Source organism: Lampris incognitus, chromosome 18 (genome assembly GCF_029633865.1).
Source record: "Lampris incognitus isolate fLamInc1 chromosome 18, fLamInc1.hap2, whole genome shotgun sequence".
In the NCBI taxonomy this organism is placed as follows: domain Eukaryota; kingdom Metazoa; phylum Chordata; class Actinopteri; order Lampriformes; family Lampridae; genus Lampris; species Lampris incognitus.
Window position 1 is genome coordinate 27,136,141 of NC_079228.1, and position 19,261 is coordinate 27,155,401.

The following is a 19,261-nucleotide window of genomic DNA, read 5'->3' on the forward strand; positions in this document are numbered from 1 at the left end:
TTTCTTCTTCCCACTATGTGGTCAACCCCCTCTCTTCTTCTATTACCATCTCCGTTTTCACAGTAATCAACTGTGTCATTCCCAGTCCCTTAAACCTTAAAAAAAAACGTAAGACTTAAAATTCTTACCCATTGTTTTGCGCCATTTGAATTTCAAACTTTCAGTTTCCTGCCTTCTTTTGAGTTTCTACTTCACTCCCTGATCACATTTGCTCTAATCCATTCTTTCACGTCTCCTCTAGAGCTGCAGTGGCTCAGGGAGTAGAGAGGTTATTCAGCAGTTAGAATGCTCCTCCAGCTCCTCCTCACCTTGAACCAAAATACTGAACCCCTGACGGTTCTGACAAACAGTTTGATCCCTTTGTGAATATACACTACATGGCCAAGTTCAAATTCAAATTTATTGTCATGCGTATTAGAATACAATGAAATTCTTGTGCTCTGGCTCTCTCTGCCTTAACACAAGGGACAAGGACAAGGGACACACCATCCCACAAAAAAAAATGTATGTGAACACCTGAACATCACACCCATACGTGCTTGTCGAACATCTGGGTGTTCAACTGTGCTTTATACGACTCTGGCTGATGCTTGGCATTGCATGTGGTGATCTTAGGTTTGTGTGCTGCTTGGCCATGGAAACCCATTTCATGACGCTCCCAATGAAGAGTTCTTGTGTTGACGTTGCTTCCAGACAGTTTGGAACTCGGTAGTTAGTGTTGCAATTGAGAGAACAGATGATTTTTGCACGGTATGCACTTCAGTACTCCGCGCTCCTGTTCTGTGAGCTCGTGTGGCCTACTGCTTCGTGGAGGAGCTGTTGTAGCTTTCAGACTTACAGTTGACTGGGGCAGATCTAGCAGGGCAGAAATTTGATGAACTGACTTGCTGGAAACTTGGCATCCTATGATAGAACCATGTTTAAAGTCACTGAGCTCTTCACTGCGACCCATTCTACGGCTGTTTGTCTATGGAGCTTGCACGGCTGTATGCTTGATTTTATGCACCCGTTAGCAATGGGTGTGGCTGAAATAGCCGAAACCACAATTTAGAAGGGGTGTTCTCTCTCTCTCTCTCTCACACACACACACACACACACACACACACACACACACACACACACACACACACACACACGTTTGGTCATGTAGTGTATCATGTGAATGAGTGAATATGTAGCAATAACTGTAAAGTGCTTTTGAGTGTTCTGTGGAGTAGAAAAGCGCTATATAAACACAGTACATTTATCATTCCCTTGCACTTTTTAACAAATAAATAAATAAAATTTTACTTGACTGATATGGGATTGAAGTATGACCAGAAAGACAGGGTTGACAAACTTACAACAAATGTCTTGAGCCCTATACCTAATGGATATAGTTAGGCGTTCGGCTGTAACGGCACACATGGTCATTCTTAATGCCAGGCAACATCGAAAAAATTATCAAGATAATCCAAGGGAACTGCAAGATAGATACACCATATGGACAAAAGTATTGGGATACACCTCTTAATCATTGAATTCAGGTGTTTCATTCAGACTCATTGCCACAGGTGAATAAAATCAAGCAGCTAGCCATGCAGTCTGCATTTACAAACATTTGTGAAAGAATGGGTCGTTCTGAAGAGCTCAGTGAATTCAAGCGTGGTACTGTCATAGGATGCCACCTTTGCAATAAGTCAGTTCGTGAAATTTCTTCCCTGCTAGATATTCTACAGTCAACTGTATTGGTATTATTGAAAAGTGGAAGCATTAAGGAACAACAGCAACTCAGCCATGAAGTGGCAGACCACATAAAGTCACACAGTGGGGTCAACGAGTGCTGGGGCGCATAGTGCGTAAAAGTTGCCAACGCTCTGTTGACTCAGTAACTGCAGAGTTCCAAACTTCCTCTGGCATTAACATCAGCACAAAAACTGTGTGCCGGGAGTTTCATGGAATGGGTTTCCATGGCCGAGCAGCTGCATACAAGCCTTACATTACCAAGCACAATGCCAAGCGTCGGATGGAGTGGCGTAAAGCACGCTGCCACTGCCACTGGACTCTGGAGCAGTGGAAACGTGTTCTGTGGAGTGATTAATCACGCTTCTCTGTCTGGCAGTCTGATGGATGAGTCTGGGTTTGGCAGATGCCAGGAGAATGTTACCTGCCTGACTGCATTGTGCCAGCTGTAAAGTTTGGTGGAGGAGGGATAATGATATGGGGTTGTTTTCGGGGGTTGGGCTAGGCCCCTTAGTTCCAGTGAAGGGAAATCTTAATGCTTCAGCATACCAAGACATTTTGGACAATTCTATACTTCCAACTTTGTGGGAACAGTTTGGGGAGGGCCCTTTTCTGTTCCAGCATGACTGTGACCCAGTGCACAAAGCAAGGTCCATTATGACATGGTTGGGTGAGTTTGGTGTGGAAGAACTTGACTGGCCCACACAGAGCCCTGATCTCAACCCCATCGAACACCTTTGGGATGAACTAGAACGGAGATTGCGAGCTAGGTCTTCTCATCCAACATCAGTGCCCTACCTCACAAATTACATTACATTACAGTCATTTAGCTGACGCTTTTATCCAAAGCGACTTACAATAATTGCATGCTGTTCTGGATGAATGGGCAAAAATTCCCACAGACACACTCCAAAATCTTGTGGAAAGCCTTCCCAGAAGAGTGGAAGCTATTATAGCGGCAAAGAGGGGACCAACTCCATATTGATGCCTATGGATTTAGAATGGGATGTCATAAAAGCTCCTGTAGGTGTAATGGCCAGGTGTCCCAATACTTTTGTCCATATAGTGTATATCATACAGTATCTGCTTACATATCGTCACCTTCTTAAAATAATGGCCTAAGTCATATTTTCAATTTTTTTCAAAAAACTGAATAAACTGACAAGTTTTGTTTCAGTTTATTCTGTTTTTTGAAAAACTTAAAAATATGACTTAGGCCATTATTTTAAGAAGGTGACGAGAATAAACTGAAACTGAAACAAAATTTGTCAGTTTATTCTGTTTTTTGAAAAACTTGAAAAGATGACTTAGGCCATTATTTTACGAAGGTGATGATATACAAAAGTACCATGTTTAAGAATCCAGCTGAAGTTCATCACTGAAATGTTTTGGTTAAGTATAGTATCAAAACTAGTTTTTAAATAATACTCCCTCAAATATTTCAGACCTCATTTTATGAGAAATTTTAGCCATTATACCTATAAAAAAATCTCTCCCTCTCTCCTTGCTTCACCTGGTCTCATCCTGGATCAATCTCCATCCCTCGGCCTCCCTTTCATCTCACGCTATGACATTAATCAAGCCTCCACATCTCTCTACATTTATCCTCCTCGTTCCTACCACCTATCTCTCTCCTCCTCACCGATTTGACAATCAACTCAAGCTTGCTTGTCAGACCCTCCCCACTACCAAACCACACTGACCCCACCCCCGGTCCTTGGTCTCCTGTACCTTCACAGTGCCGTCTGTGACCGTTGGATGACCCCATGTCCTGAGCTTTAATCCAGGATTACCCTGACTCAGTCCAGGCTACACTACGCTGCCTTTACAGAGACCTTGCAACCCCCTCCCTACTTAGAGTATGCCTCCACATCTCTCTCAGAGCCCACCCCCACATCTCGCATCATCATCATCACATCTGTCTCTCTCACACGCACACACAATCACTGACACGCGTGCAACCACAAAAAAAAAAACACAGTTAGTTCACTTAATACATGCAGTATATGCTTAATGCACAGTCCCAAACACACATGTATTGTCCATCACAGTCAATAGGCACTGCTATGGTGTAGCAAAATCGGCTGGGGTGCTCAGCCTTATGTCAACAATATTAGCCCAGGCATAACATACCCGCAGGATTGAGATGGAACCTTTCACCGTAGGCTTTTATTAGCAAAGTCCACCAAATATAGTCCCATAATGAAGAGCTCTCTACCTTAGAGAGGTCACAGCCAGGTGATCATTCTTAAAGAAATGTATTATCCACTGTGGACAACTTACACACAGCAGCAGCAACAGCCATACACAGTGGAACCACCTTACATCATTATGTGGACTTTACTTGCCAAGCTCTTAATCACTGGTAAAGGCTACCAAATGTCAGGAGCAGTGTGTGCACAGGGAATGTCATTGTCTCCTTCCAAGAGAGAACGGGCGGTCCCGTCCCCTTGGTATTTATCTTCACTCAAACAGCAGGAAAGCTGAGAAGGCTACAGAGACACGCAAGAGAACACTATAGCTAATAACCACTATTATGTAATGCTACCAGCTCAGGTAAACATCTCACAATATACCCTTCTAGCCCACTTTTATGTTCCTTATTAATGCAATATTAGATTTGTAAATACTGTGTGGCGGAACCCTGCTATATGCAGATTTTTCCAAGTTCTTGTTTTGTTTTCTACTGTGAACAAAAGGAGACTACCTACTCCTACCATCTCCTACTCCTTTACATGCCAATTTAGGTATTCTCTTACATTTTTAGTGACATTATTTTTGATACCCCATTCTAGTTTTTTCATTCACTTTAGAAATGAGCATCTCACAAATTCAAATTTATCGTAAAGTTACTGGGCTAAAAAAGAGACTTTACATAATATGAAAGAGGAGATGGGTATGGAATTCCAGAGATGGAATTGGGGTGGGTCTCAACCACTACCCCATCTCTGGGGACTCAAAAGGATTTTCAAGGGATATGCAAAGTCAATGAGAAGCAGGAATCAAACATGGTTAGAGGGGTAGAGTGCGCACTTGTTCTACCATATTTCAATTTCTGAAAGGGTTACTGCACAAATGTATAGTGCTAGAATCATTACAATGTTGTGCCATTTCCATAGATTTGTGCCAACCCATAAAATACATCAGATATAGTTGTGTAGAACGTAGTTGATCCGTACGGATCGCCCCCAACGGTTCGGCATGCATGTGAACTGCGGATTAATTGCAAAATTTAACAGTCATAGTGAAATACAGTTTTACTGCCTCTGTTACTCTTTAAAATAATAATTCCCTAAATCTCGATGCAGAGTTGCAATGAAAAGATAGACAAGACAGATGCATGTTGTTTTTTTTACTCGTAAGTGCAATGATTGGTTGATTATGAAAAAAAAAAGCCATTGTATGTTCACATGAAACGGGCGTGGTGAATCCCAACGAATCAGTCAGGGATGCTCACGTTGCACAAAGCGCAGTAACAGTCATAGCTAGCAGAAGAACTTGAAAAGCCTCCCACATCATTTAAAGGAAGAAGGTTCTCTTGCCTCATCTTGCACTTTAATTGAACAATTAAGTATTTTATTTTATTTTTATTTTTGGGGGTATTTTTTTACCCCCTTTTTCTCCCCAATTGTATCTGGCCAATTACTCCACTCTTCCAAGCCATCCCGGTCACTGCTCCATTCCCTCTGCTGATCCAGGGAGGGCTGCAGACAACCACATGCCTCCTCCGATACATGTCAAATCACCAGCCACTTCTTTTCACCTGACAGTGAAGCGTTTCACCAGGGGGAAGTAGCGCGTGGGAGGATCACATTATTCCCCCGAACAGGCGCCCCGACTGACCAGAGGAGGCGCTAGTGCAGTGACCAGGACACATACCCACATCCGGCTTCCCATCCAGACACGGCCAATTGTGTCTGCAGGGACGCCCGACCAAGCCGAAGGTAACACGGGGATTCGATCCAGCGATCTCTGTGTTGGTAGGCAACGGAATAGACCGCCACACCACCCAGACGCCTCAAGCGTATTTTATTCAAACACTGGACATCTTGAATGTTGTTTTCATTTAAGGCTATGGGCAAAAGTTCCTTGCTTTTAAGTATTACAGAATAAACGGAAAGTTATATTTGTCCTTTTTTTTTGTTGATCTGAAAAATGATCCAATCCATGACTCAATACCGTGACACGATCCAAACCGTGAGTTTTGTGATCCATTGCACCCCTAATCAGACATCAAGTAACATTCAACCACATGATTCTTGAGGCAACAAAAACATTACTATTTTGGGAAAATGACTATGGTGCACAATTGCGTTTAACAACCTTCAAGAATGTCTAATTCATCTAAAGTCAAAAGATTTTCTGAGCAGAACAGCCTATCAAATTACAAAACTTTAGGACTGCAAAAATCACAGGGGGATTTTAGGCTTTCAAAGGAATTTCTAAGGGCAAATTAATGCAAATACCCTTCCATCTCCTCAACTTTTGTTACTATAAATACTTACACAGCCTTTTTTATTTCACATGAACTATGCAGACTGTACTGTAGCGTGTATATCAGTTTAACAATAGATGCATTCCCATAGCTAGCCTATTTATACAGATCCTTTCGTAATTCAAGCCTCTGGTGTTTCTGACTCACCAGTCTCTCTCCCCTCTGCTGATGTGGAGCGGTCCTTCCTCTGTGTCCGGTCCATACGGGAAAAGTTGGAGCTCTCCATTATTGCCCCACTCTTTCTGCCCCGGCCTGGCTTCAGGGAATTTCGGTTAAGAGCTGAAGCGAACAGGTTTGTATGGTTTGGGGGACTCTGGGCCCTGGGATCCATATCCTCCGTTGGCGTCAGCGGCTCCTCATCCTCACTGTCTGAGCAGCCCACTGGGTCTTCAGTCTGGCCCTCTGAAAAGGGTCCCTGGCCAGGTGCCACTTGGCTCCGGGACAGCTTATTATAGTCAGCCTCAGAACTTCCCATCCTGAACCAAGACTCAACTGGGTGATGGCCTCTTGTACTGCTGCCTAGTGCTAGCCTAGAGGGTCCCAGACAGGACATAGAGCTCTCCTTACGCTTGTATCGCTCCGCAGACGAGGATGAGGATGAGGAGGGCGAGTTAGCCGTGGTGGCCCCAGCGTGCTTACTGGTCCCAGTGCTGGATGTGGAGTCCCGACCAAAGCGGCAGCGCTGTAAAGGCTCACCAATTCCCATGCCACCAACTCGCTCCCCTCTACCAGTCAAACCACCATCTGAAATCCCCGGTCCAGCTCGACCTCCAGAGCCTCCTCTTCCAGCTTCCTCTCCGTCCTCTTCGGCGCAGCGATCTCTGTGTTTGTGTCTGTGTTTGTGTTTGTGATGCCAGTTGAAGGAAAGCTCAGAGGACATGGGGGGATAGAGGACTGGGGACCTGCCTCCTCCCAGGTACTCTTGCCTCAGCAGCTTGTGTTTCTTCTTGTGGAACTTGGAGGGGTTCAGCAGGAGGTGTGAGGGGTGATGGTGATGTATATAGGATGGGGGCGGAGGTGGGGGGAATGAGGGGGAGTGGTGAGAATGATGGGATGGGGCTGTATGGGGTGATTGGTGATGCGGGTGGGGGTATAGAGCACTGGCTGGGGGATAGCCTCGGTAGTATCCAAGCCCCAGAGGTCCAGAGGAGTAGGGAACGCTGTAGGAGGGGTGATAAAATCCCCCACTGGAGAGCGGAAACCCAAGACCAGGTACAAAGGGAACATCAGACATGGACTCCCTCAGTTTGGGAGGCCGCCCCCGCTTCTTTTTCATGTCTGGTTTCCGGACATAGTGCAGTGGGTCACAGGGATATGCAGGATGGGGGGAGTAGTAGCCACTGAAGTTGATCCTGAAGATGGTGGGGAGAAGGTCTCTGTGGAGGTAATGATGCGGTGGAGGGCCTCCTGCACCTCCCATACCAGTACTGGCCCTTGCGCCACCTACCCCAGGTACTCTGCCTGCGCCTGCTGCCATGCCTATCCCACTGCCCAACCGATGCCCCGTGCTGCGGTGCGCTATCCGTATCTCGCTCAGTCTAACCACAATCTCATCCAGCTCAGCAAGGAAGTCTGGATCCTGCCGTCGGGAGCGCAGTTGCAAGTATTTCTTCTTGCGTTTCCGTTTCTGTCTCTTGAGCTTGTCATAACCCGGGCAACCATGGCTCCGACGCTTGCACTTGTGCTTGTGTTTCTCTTTGTGGCCCATCAGCGAGGAGCCAGGTGCTGCTGGATGAGGCCTACGGGCGTCAGGTGATGACCTTGCTCCAAGGGGAGATGGAGAGGGGGAGGGGTGTTCCAGCAGCACAGAGGAAGAGTGCCGCCGCCTGCCCCTGGAGTTTAGCCCCATCCCTGGTCCCATTGCTGAGCCCATTACTCCTGGCATTAACAAGCCGCTGCCAATTCCAGGTGGCATCCCTACCCCACCAAGACCACCTGCCCCTCCAGCCTTCTCACCGCGATCAGAGGTGCTGTTGTTGTCGGTTCCTATGCCGCTGTCGCTGGGCACCGTCTCCTCACTATGCGACTCACTGACAGGGGACGGTGTGGCTTCCTTTAGCTCGCTCAGTGGAGCGGGGGAGGTGGGATGCAGCGGCCTGGGAGGGGAGAGCTTATGGTAGTGGTAGTGCTGCCTGTAATGGTGGTGGTGATGATGGTAGCCGCGGCAAGATGTCTTTTTCTGGGAGGCCACTGTGGCTGTGGAGGACAAGGAGGAACCCATAGCACCCAAAGTACGTGGGTTAGGAGCTGAAAAAGTGGGGGGAGGGAAGGGGAACGAGTGGTGGCTGTGATGAGGGTGAGAGTGATAGTGGGAGTGTCCTGAAAAGTGCACTGAGCCTGGCTCTACAAAGCTGGCATCATTGATGGGGCTGTGGCCTCCGCTGGACTGGGAGAGAGAGGGAGAAGGGAAGACTTCTGTTGAAGGGTGCTGTTGGTGGGACTGGGAGTGATGGTGATGAAGAGGGGAGGTTGTGTTAGGGGACAAGAAGGGCTCTGGGGACGGCGTAGAGGCTTTGGATATGGAATTGGTCGCAGTTTTTGGTTTGCGACCTCTCCTCTTCCCCATGTATATTGTCCCCTTTTTGCTGACGTTGATCTGCGGCCCAAGTTTGCCCCCAAAGGAGGCAGCCAAGGAGGATAGTGACTGAGTTGCAGCAGCCACAGAACCCACCACCCCAGTGCTGGTGCTTCTGGAGGTCTCCTCTGTCCCAGGCCCCAACAGAATCTGACTGAGGATCCGTTTCCGCTTCACACTCTTCATTTTGTTGATCTTGCCTATGATGGTTCTCATCATTAGCTGCCCGTTTCCTTTGCTGCGGAAACGTTTATCCCCTGCATCCCCTGCCTCTGGGGCCAAAGTGGGAGGCTGACCCTCCTGCGGTAAGGTTGGGGGAAGGCGTTTTGGACGCCCACGTTTTCTGGGCATAGGTTTGGGAGGATTCAGGTCCACCTCTGGATGAAGAACAGGGGGGTCCTGCTCTTCTTTGGATTTAAGTAATGAGAAGACCCTGGAGGGGGCTAACTTATTGGGGGGACGCCCACGTGTAGGAGCATCTAGTCTTGGCATTTTGGACTTGGGCCTCCCCCTTTTCCTTGGCTGGGGCACGAAGAGTTGTGACACAGGATTTTGTGACACAGGATTTGGTCTGATCTTATTTGGGTTTGGAGGCCTGCCCACAGGCCGTTTCACTGGTGGAGGTGTATCCAAGCTTGAAGATAAAGGCAAGGTGGTTTTGTTCTGGTCAACAGGACTGCCCTGGTCGGGCCTTTGAGTCTGGCTCCTGCTCACAACACGGGTCCAACGGGGTTTCCTTCCCCTGCGTTTTTTCAGGGGCTTGCTGTCTTGCTCTGGGGGAGAGTCAAGGGAGGAATCAGGGGAATCATCCCTGAGAGGCACTGGCGAACTTTCTCGGTCATCAGGCTCTGGTGGTGAAGCTGCCCTTTGTCTCATAGGCCCAGGAGGGCTGCTAGTCCGACCAGGACGGCTATTATCCCGGCTGGGACTGCGCTTACTGGGGCTAGAACTCTTACCCCTCTCTACTCGGAGTGATTGATTGCCAGCCCCCTTCTCCTTCCCTTCTGCTTTTCCTGTTGGTAATAAAGGAGGGCACTTGGTTAAGTCTCTGGGGCCATCCCTGTCCTGCTCCCTCTCACTGCTCTCCTCCACCTGGGCAGGACTCTCTCGTGTATGATGTCCTTGTGAGGACGCAGGGGAGCCCTGGTGGCTCACTGCACTCCCTGGCCTCTGCTCTGCCACAGTGGCGGTGAACGAGAGGGACGATGATGGGAGACGAGATGGTGAAGATGTGGTGTGGGGCGGGCAGAGAGCAAGACGTGACTGTGACTTAGCACCATTACTGTTGCTGTTGTCATTGCTGTTGTCCTTTAATACGGCGGTCAGGCGGCTGTTACCGTAGGTGAGTGCAGGGCTGCTGCTGCGACTGCTGTTGTTGCTATTTGTTATGTTGATGTTGCTGTTGTTACTGCTACTAGACTTCCCAGCTCCATCTATGTCCTCTTTCCTTGGCGGTGTTGGAGTCGGTGACTTTTCAGACACACAATCTTTGTTCCGAGAGCCATAGGGTCGGCCGGGGGGCCGTGACACGGGTGGGGGTGGAGCCAGGTGAACCACTCTGGAATACGTGTTCCTATTAGCCATTGCCCTATCCCGTTGTTTGGCAGTTGGGGCCATGAAGCCTGAGCTGGGAAGGGTAGGAGAAGGGGGCATCTTTGTGGGCTTGGTGGGTTTTGGTGTCTTTGATGGTGGGCATGTGGCTATGAGTTGAGCCAGTTTCTCAGTTACCGTGGGTGCACCCCAACTTGGAAGACCCTTATCTTTGTCCCTTTGACTTTCATTGCTGTAGGTGTATTGAGGAGGTTTGACCCCTTCGAAGCAGGGTTCTTTCGATGTAGGTACCGGTGGAGAAGGTGAGGATGTCAGGGGGTTGGTGTGTGAAGTGGGTGTTTTCTTCCCAGAAGAGTGCAGTTTACTGTCTGATGAAGGGCGGTGAAGATTGAGGGGTCTCTCAGATGTTATGAAGACGGCTTTTGTGTCTGGCTTTATGTCCGACTTGCAGGCCATCTTTGGTGGACCCTGTGATAAATCAAAGGAAAAATAATATTAAGAAATTTACTGAGGCTTTTTACACAGTTTTTTCAAGGCAGGAATGTTGCGCTATTAATTCCCCTCACTATTCTGTGTAAAATGTATGAACATGGAATGGGGGGCATTGTTGTTACGGCGTTAACCGGCAGCGAAGGCATTCACAGAGCCGAATCGACGTCTGTGTAAAAGGGACAGCTGGCAGGACGGGACAGCCAACGCTACTGTGTTACACGTTCCACCATCTCTGCTTCCGGAATGCCGGCATACTATGTAAAATCACACACTTGGGTGTCATTATGCCGCCTTCGCTTGGTTCAGTGTAAAAAAAAAAAACAAAGCCAGCATAAAGATGGGTCTTCATTGTGGCAATATTGCAAGATCTGTGTAAAAACACTTAGTGATTTAAGAACAACCATGAAGCAAATCGAGATGGATTTACTCAATTTGTTTCTCAAAACAATTTACCAGTGATAAACTGAACCAATCACGTATCGTCTTAAGAGGGAAATTGGTACAAGAAAATCAGCACAAATCCTAAACATACTGTTGAAGCTATCATTTTTTTAGCCAGTTCAATCAACACACAATAAATCAACGAGTGGGTTTTAGACTGAGAGGCCAATTCAACAGGGGCTTTTGTCCATTTCCATGCAAACTGCAGTTCATTTATAGGACTTTCTGTCCACTGCTGCTTCCCAGTCATGCCCTGAGGCAAGGCTCCACTCAACTCAATAACAGTTATTAGGGTCAGATTGGGGACAGAGTGGGAGAGACGGCAAGAGGGGTCACACAGGGGAGAGGGGAGGGGAGGACACAAACACATAGAGACACAGGATAGACGACACAGACAGATGGGGAGGGGAGGGGCCACCTAGTGATGGACAGAGAAACGCCAGAAGAGAACACAAAGAAATCAAAAGGACAATTTACGCTCTGCTCTTTATCCAAGCAGTAACGGGGTAATTACAGAGGAAACCGCGCTGGGGACCGTTGCATTGCAAACGTCTGAATGATAGCAACCTCTCAATAAGGGAATGTGAACAAGTGTGTGTGTGTGTGTGTGTGTGTGTGTGTGTGTGTGTGTGTGTGTGTGTGTGTGTGTGTGAGGAAATGAATAAAAGTGATAGTGTGGTTGAAACAGAAAGAATAACGGAAAGGGTGAACAGACTGCATTTGGGCGTTTGTACTGCTAAAACGCAGTTAAAGAAGCACAGTGGAGTTTCATTTCATGAACAGGCCAACTCTCTAGGGTGCGGAGGGTCTAAGGAATGGGATTGTCATACATTGCTCAGAATATAACGTGATTGTAAAGCCTTCTGGGACCAAATTGTAATTTAGAACTCTACAAATATCTTTAGCTTGGATCGATTTAACTCTCAGGAATGAGCGTTCCCTTTTTCTTTTCTTTTTTTGCAGTGCGCAGCCAGACATCTTTGGTGCAATCCCTAATGGTCTGTTCAGCTTGGATTGGGTGTTTGACAGGAAAGGGATTTCACAATCAAGACGTACAAAGCCAACATGTATCCTACTGCTCACCCTTTTCGCTGGAGCACTCCCATTCACCGGGGAGGGTGACGTGGTGGTGGAGCTAGCTGATAGAGGAACTGGGGAAAGTGGTGTGGGAGGACCGGTAGCAGCAGAGGGGGATGAGGATGGTGGGGCAGGCCTGTTGTTGACACAAGGGTTCTGCTCCTTCAGCTCTCTCTCCCTGTTGTGTGGAGGACTCTGGGTTTGACTGCCCTGCCCGTCACCTGTCCCACCTCCACGGTTTCCTCGGCTACCACCTCCACGTCCCGTGTGCCTCACAGTGGCCCTGAAGGCTGGTCGGCACACATAGTTCTCTAGAATCTTGGGGGGCTTCTTCATGCGCTTGGCCTGAAGGCCAATCTTGAGTTTGACATTGCCCTCTGACAGGCTGCTCTCTTTGATGGAGAAGTGGGACTGGTCACCGCCTGCACCTACAGACCCAATTCCTCCTCCTGCTGTTCCAGTAGAATCTACAGGTGCACCCTCCTTCTCTCTTTCCCTCTTCTTCTTCTCCTCATCTTCCTCTTTTTTTCCACCCCCTGCCTCCTTCTCTCGCTCCACTGAGGGAGAAGCTGTGGGGAGGGGAGGCGGGGTGGCAGTGCCTCCCTGAATCTTCTGATCCATCAGATTTAGGGGGTGTGCAGAGTGACTAGAAAGGGGATATTCTGGATACCAGGTAAAGGGGTTTTGTGGGTTTTTGGGGGGTGGGGTGGGTGGGTGCAGTGGTCCAGAAGGAAGCGGGATGGGGGTTGAAGGGGGGAAAAGGGGGGAGGGGGATAACGGTGGGAATGAAAAGCAATCCTTGTTATGTGGCGGCTCTCCTCCCTGCCTTGGCTGTCCAGCCCTCTTTCTCCGTCCTTCAACTGTTGAGAGAGAGACAGAGAGCGAGAGAGTGAGAGAGAGAGGGAGGGAAGTGAAAAACAAAGCCAAGGGATTAGTCACCTGAATAAGAAACATTAGCTAAACACAATGACAGTTAAGATAGTGCACTACAGATCACAACAGAGCAGGACACATCAGAACAGAACATCTCATAATGAATAATGGAGGGGCGGATGCCAGAGTTTTTTCATCTCATTGGTTACAGACTGTCCATTCTGTCTGGGTGGGTTTTTATGATGTGTTTGTCCTCACAGCCTGCAATAACCTGACCTATTTACACTCATAGTGATTTTTTTCAACCTTAAAAAGAGGGAGGTCTCACCCTATTCTGAAGGACTATGCTGAAGAGTATGTACATACAAACATGGTTAAATTTGAAAATGCATAATTTTCTCGTTTTAATTTTTTGGATTTTCCCCCCTTTTTCTCTCCAATTGTACCTGTCCAATTACCCCACTCTTCCGAGCGGTCCCGGTCACTGCTCCACCCCCTCTACCGATCCAGGGAGGGCTGCAGACTACCACATGCCTCCTCCAATACATGTGGAATCACCAGCCACTTCTTTTCACCTGACAGTGAGGAGTTTGCCCGGGGGACATAGCACGTGAGAGGATCACACTATTCCCCCCAGTTCCCCCTCCCCCCTGAATAGGCACCCCGACCGACCAGAGGAGGCGCTAGTGCAGCGACCAGGACACATACCCACATCTGGCTTGCCACTTGCAGACACGGCCAACTGCGTCTGTAGGGACACCTGACCAAGCCAGAGGTAACACGAGGATTCAAACTGGCGATCCCCGTGTTGGTAAGCAACATAATGGACTGCTACACTACCCGGACACCTGATAATGCATCATTTTCGCTCTATTTTGGTCTTCCATCAATACCATATCTGCATTTTTGATCACTGGAAATTTCTTTTCGAACACGCTCTCCGAAGTGGATACTTGGACTGCACGATATATCATTTCAGCATCGTCACCGTAATGTGCACATGAGCAATAGTCACATCACTGGACATGCAATGTGAAGTAAGGCAAATTAACTCAATGCTACAACTTTTTGCTGCTTGAAACAAAAGGAAAACTCACACTGTTCACATTTTCCATGACTAATCTACAAGAGAAGTCTGTCTGATAAAACATAATTTACTCCGATTTAGGGGTTCTTGGATACATGGAGTTTGTTAATAGTGAGTGACATACAGGGTCTGCAGGCACAGTGAACCACCAATCACAATCATTCTTGATCAGTTTATCAAACAACCAAAGCACGCGCCACTAGTCGTCAACCAAAACCTGAAAATGAGCGAGGAACAGAAGAAAACCACCGAAAAGGAAGATTTGGTTGCAAAAAGAAAAAGAAATGTCATTTGCACGGATATTTAAAATTTCAAATTATCTTTAAGATCAGGTGGGGGGTTTTTTTCTTCCCTTCATTCATTGTTGTTTTTATCTTGGTGAAGTGCGCGTTTATTTCCAACCCATATCAGGATGCGCGCTCGTCCACTGTTAATCCTTCTCTGTCTCACGGTAGAATGGCCACGTATTTATACACTACTCAACAAAAACCAAAATCTCTACAATTCAGGTTTTTTTCTATTACTTTTTTTTTTATTTTCTATGCAGATGCACTCCCCTACAAAATCACCCCAATCATTCTAGAATGATTAATTATTTCCAAATACAGCTATTCAAATCATCTGGTGAAAATTCCAGTATTTTTTCATTTCACTATACATACATATAGTAGCTTTATTGACAGCTGATGATTGCTTATGGCATGAAACAGGCTTTTACTGTCTCATAAAGAATTTACTTGACTCACTGGATTATTTTGCTCCTTATTTGTTGAGCACTTTCCCTACCGTTGAGTGTTTCTTTTAACAAAGTTATATATATAAATATAGATGTAAGAAAAAAACCTTTAATTCATAGCAGTACAAGCTTGTTTCGCGCGTCGCGCACTCATCAGCTGCTAATGTGATTCAACGTTGAATCACATTAGCAGCTGATGAGTGCGCGACGTACGAAACAAGCTTGTACTGCTATGTATTAAAAAGTTTTTTTCCTACATCTATATTCATATTCCACTCCTCATTTGTTGAACACTTTTATCAACACCATTGATGGTTTCCAGGGGGGGAACGCTATATATTATAGCAGAAAAATGTTTTATTAGAATGTGAGTTTTTTCCAATATTGTGCAGCCCGAGCGGATACATAATAAAATGACAGACTCACACTGTAGTCTAGATGGCAAAAATTAAGCTTTTTGAAAACGCTGACTTATGATTGTCATGTGAACAATAAAAAGCTGCCAAGTCAAGTTGCTTGTGCATGCCCAATAGAAGAGACTTTAGCATTTTTCAATTGTTTTGATGCTTCAATGTGGTCCGTGAACTTTTCCTAAAATGGTTGGAAAACGCTGGTTGGACAGACAACTTTCTACCTGTTTTTGCCATGAAAATGGAATTTTCAAACTTCTCTGGATTCCTATGGATGTAGACTCAGACCTGTCCATCTGAGGACTACAAATCCCAGCCCAAAATGGTCCAGAGGCAGCACAACCTCCCCAGGTGTTACGCGATAAGCTGCCAAATGAGCCCTCCCTGAGGTGCCCTCATTAGCTCAAATGAAAATGTGTCTCTGTTTAAGTGGCCAACTGTTCATAGTCTCGGCTATCGCTTCAGCAGCAGCAGCAAAGAGCTTAATTGTGCTCCTTAGAGGATGGGCCCAATTCAAAGAACTTGTCTGCGGCTCCCTCCAGCCACTGAGTGATTTAATGCGGATTCGCCCCCAAGCAGGTGCTTTCTCTGGGTGAAGTCATTTGGAGGCAATTCAGAAATGTGACCTCAGCACTTTCAGCCCTCTGGGACTAGACAGAGGATCCAACCGCCTTTCCCAGCCCTCCATGGCAGCCGCTGAGAGTGAGTGATAGAGCGTCAATGCACCACTGGTTTCCGTGTGCCCTACATTAGTGGAGAGCACTAAAGGAGCCACTTCAAGGAGCCTCAGAAAAGTCATACAAGCCATTCCACCACTACAGTTGCCAGGCAATAGAGAAGGAATCGGAAACGGAGAGAGGCTTAAACCACTGTTTGTTTTGGATTATGATTGTGGAAGACAGTGGTTAAGACAAAAGAAAGCATTTTTTGTGTGCATGTGTGTGCGTGTGTGTGCGCGTGTGTGTGTGTATGTGTGTAACCACATAGTAACTGCAGCCTGACTCTTGGAGTTGGGCCTACAGTTCCCCACGCCCACTTTTCTGTGTTTACTTCAATTACTCACTCCATTTCGCCTCAAAACTCCAGACTCCCCCTCGCTACACATACCACACTCAAATCACACCTCCTCCTTTTTCCTGACACTTCATCAATCTCTCTGTTCTTTCACGATTTACCTGATGCTTCCCTAGCCTCTTCCCATTCTATTTCACCAAACTGGAAAGCAGGAAAGAAAAGCAGACAAACTCAAGTTGCTATGTTCCCACTTTAATCAAAAACACATTTCTCTCTCGCACACACACACACCCACCCCTCGGTTCCCTGTGTCCTTTTCTCGATGAGTGACAAATGTTTTGCTTATGCTTTTATACTGTCTGTGTGCAGTGATACGATCCTATTGCCACTGGTCTGACAGCAGCTAGGCCAAAAATAAGCCGTTGTAGTACCAAGCTCTCCAGGAGGCTACTGACACAAAACTAGAGCAAAGCCTCACAATGAGTCAAAACATTTCTCTCACATTTCTCAGCAAGCTTAGCAGAGCCATTTACTGGCACTTGTTCTATCCGCAAATGGTCAAACAGAGAGCCGAACCTCTCAGTTTTGGAAGTAACGGTTTGGAAACCTTGATAAGCTTCAACATTACAGCATCTTGTTTCCATGGTTTGCATCAAGTTACGTTTCACTTCCAGGGGGATGTAGACCTAATTACAGTCATTACACATTTAAGTCATACAACAGATTATCTTACAGTAACGACAGTTTGTATGGGAGACGGCTCTTCTGCCATTCTATCTGGAAACTAATCACCTTAATCTCAATAACAGGTAGTTAAAATTGCAACTCATATGGCCATGTGGAGTGGGAGAAAATCCCAGGAGTAAGCGCTCTTCTCTAAAAAACGAGACCCTAAATCAATATTAAGACAACAGCCCTAAGAAAATGATGGAACAGGCAAGAACGTAGTAAACAACTTCCCGCGCCCCCTCCCATTTCTCTCCTCCCCTTACTCCCTCCCTCCTCACTTTTGCACACGTTGTTCATAACTGCTGATTTCCCTTTGGCCAGAGGAATAGTATGGTACCCACCCCCACACCATTCACATGTGGGTTGGCGTTTAACTACTAAACGGATTATCATTTTCACAGCCATCCTACATGATTCTCCATCGGTATTTGCACAGAGACATTCTCGGGGTTACCAAAATTCCTTCACTGCCATTAGTTTGTACCATTGGGGGGAAAAAAACAAACTCAAAAGCAACAATATTCTCCATAAACATCCTAAACGTAAGAGGCGATTCTATGATGCAGCCTGATCATAACGAATACATTCAAACAGCAAAACGAGGTTACAATAGCAGGACATGTAATCTGGTGGGATAAGGAGCACCAGAAATGACAGGTGTCAGTCTGAGACTCGGGGCAATCAACATGCTGTACCCAATGCAGTCTGATAGATTACTATATAATGTGCAGTTTCTATCATATCACTCTAACTAGAATTTGCTGAAGAGATGAATCATGTTCTTGAAAGCAAAGCAGATGAAAGGGCATTTATCAATGACAGGTGGTGCTGGCGGTAGAAGCCAAGGTGTACTTTCGGTTTTACTATACCACATCAAACTCAGCATCTCAGGTTGCCAAGCAGTGCTTCTGCAAGAGGCTTAGCCTACACTTATTTTCGCTTGAAAATAGTAATCAATAAATGTCACTGTAATAAAACGATAACACATTTTTTCCAAACGAAAGCATGTCCAACCTCAAACGCAATTCTCTACAATGGTCCAAAAGCGAAAGATGGATCGTCTGCACGCATGACACATAATTTTGAATCCCCCTCATGCAAGCAATGGACTTTAGGCAACGGCTGCAGAAGCTGTCAAAATGGGATTTGGGACGATCGGATCCAGATGACCAATCGCTATGCCAACAACAAACAGACAATACACAAACTAGTTCAAATGCATCCAATTTTAAATTATACTCACCTCTGGAATTGTTCAGAAACGGTGTTCACATTATTTGGCTCTGAATCTTCCCTTCGTGTGCATCAGCGTGGTGGCCACATATTTTGTGATCCAAGTGCTGATTTCCCAAAACCAAAACATGAAAAGTTGTCAGTTTTCAACCGTGAAGGTATGAATCTCGGCGGCCAACACTAGACACTATTTTACTGCCCGATATCTGAAGCGACTCTTACAAGTGACCCTCTCTCACTGCATGCGAGCTAGAATTCCAATACACATATCTTCGAAATTTTCTGCAGTCGTGCCAAGTAGGTTATACAGGAGGGTGGTAATGCTGAATGCAGCGTCCTAAACATCAAGAATTAACAACGTATAAAATGCAATTACCTAAAAAAAATGGGTTGTGAGTCTAATAAGCCAAACACACAAAGTTGTGACTGCGTGAGAACGTCAACGTGCAATGCATTCCTGCAAAATTGTCCCTAAAATAATTAAGACTAATATCTGGAGGGGTAAAAAAAAAAAGCATAAAGGATGTCGCTTCTTGGCCCTGGTTCCATCCAACGCACTGGGATGATCTGTTTATTTTGTAACGAGCTAGTAGCTACCGCTCGTCCAATAATAGACAGGCTGTGCTATACACTCCATCAATGGCACTCGCTCTGGCTAACTAGCCATCTATCCAGCAGGGTGGTTGAACGCAATTTGTAGAGATTTATCTAAAACACGGGTAATGGCTCTTATTGAGGTGCGGGTCGCAAATTAACGCCGACGAACCGCGGCGTCGCTGAAATGTGTGTAAAAGGACGACGACATGAGACCGCCGCGGTGCAGAAG

General features: G+C 46.5%; 1 protein-coding gene across 2 annotated transcripts in view; it reads right to left on the reverse strand.

Moving 5' to 3' along the window:
- The window catches only part of ash1l (ash1 (absent, small, or homeotic)-like (Drosophila)), a 58,868-nt gene that overhangs the window by 39,095 nt on the left and 512 nt on the right, over window positions 1-19,261 (reverse strand). For both annotated transcript variants that reach the window (XM_056298300.1, XM_056298299.1), the window contains exons 2-4: window positions 18,446-18,542; window positions 12,360-13,213; window positions 6,365-10,811 (exon numbers count right to left, since the gene is read on the reverse strand). In XM_056298300.1, coding sequence (XP_056154275.1) covers window positions 6,365-10,811; window positions 12,360-12,974 — 5,062 coding nt within the window. In that variant the 5' untranslated portion in view covers window positions 12,975-13,213; window positions 18,446-18,542. The remainder of the gene's footprint in view (window positions 1-6,364; window positions 10,812-12,359; window positions 13,214-18,445; window positions 18,543-19,261) is intronic.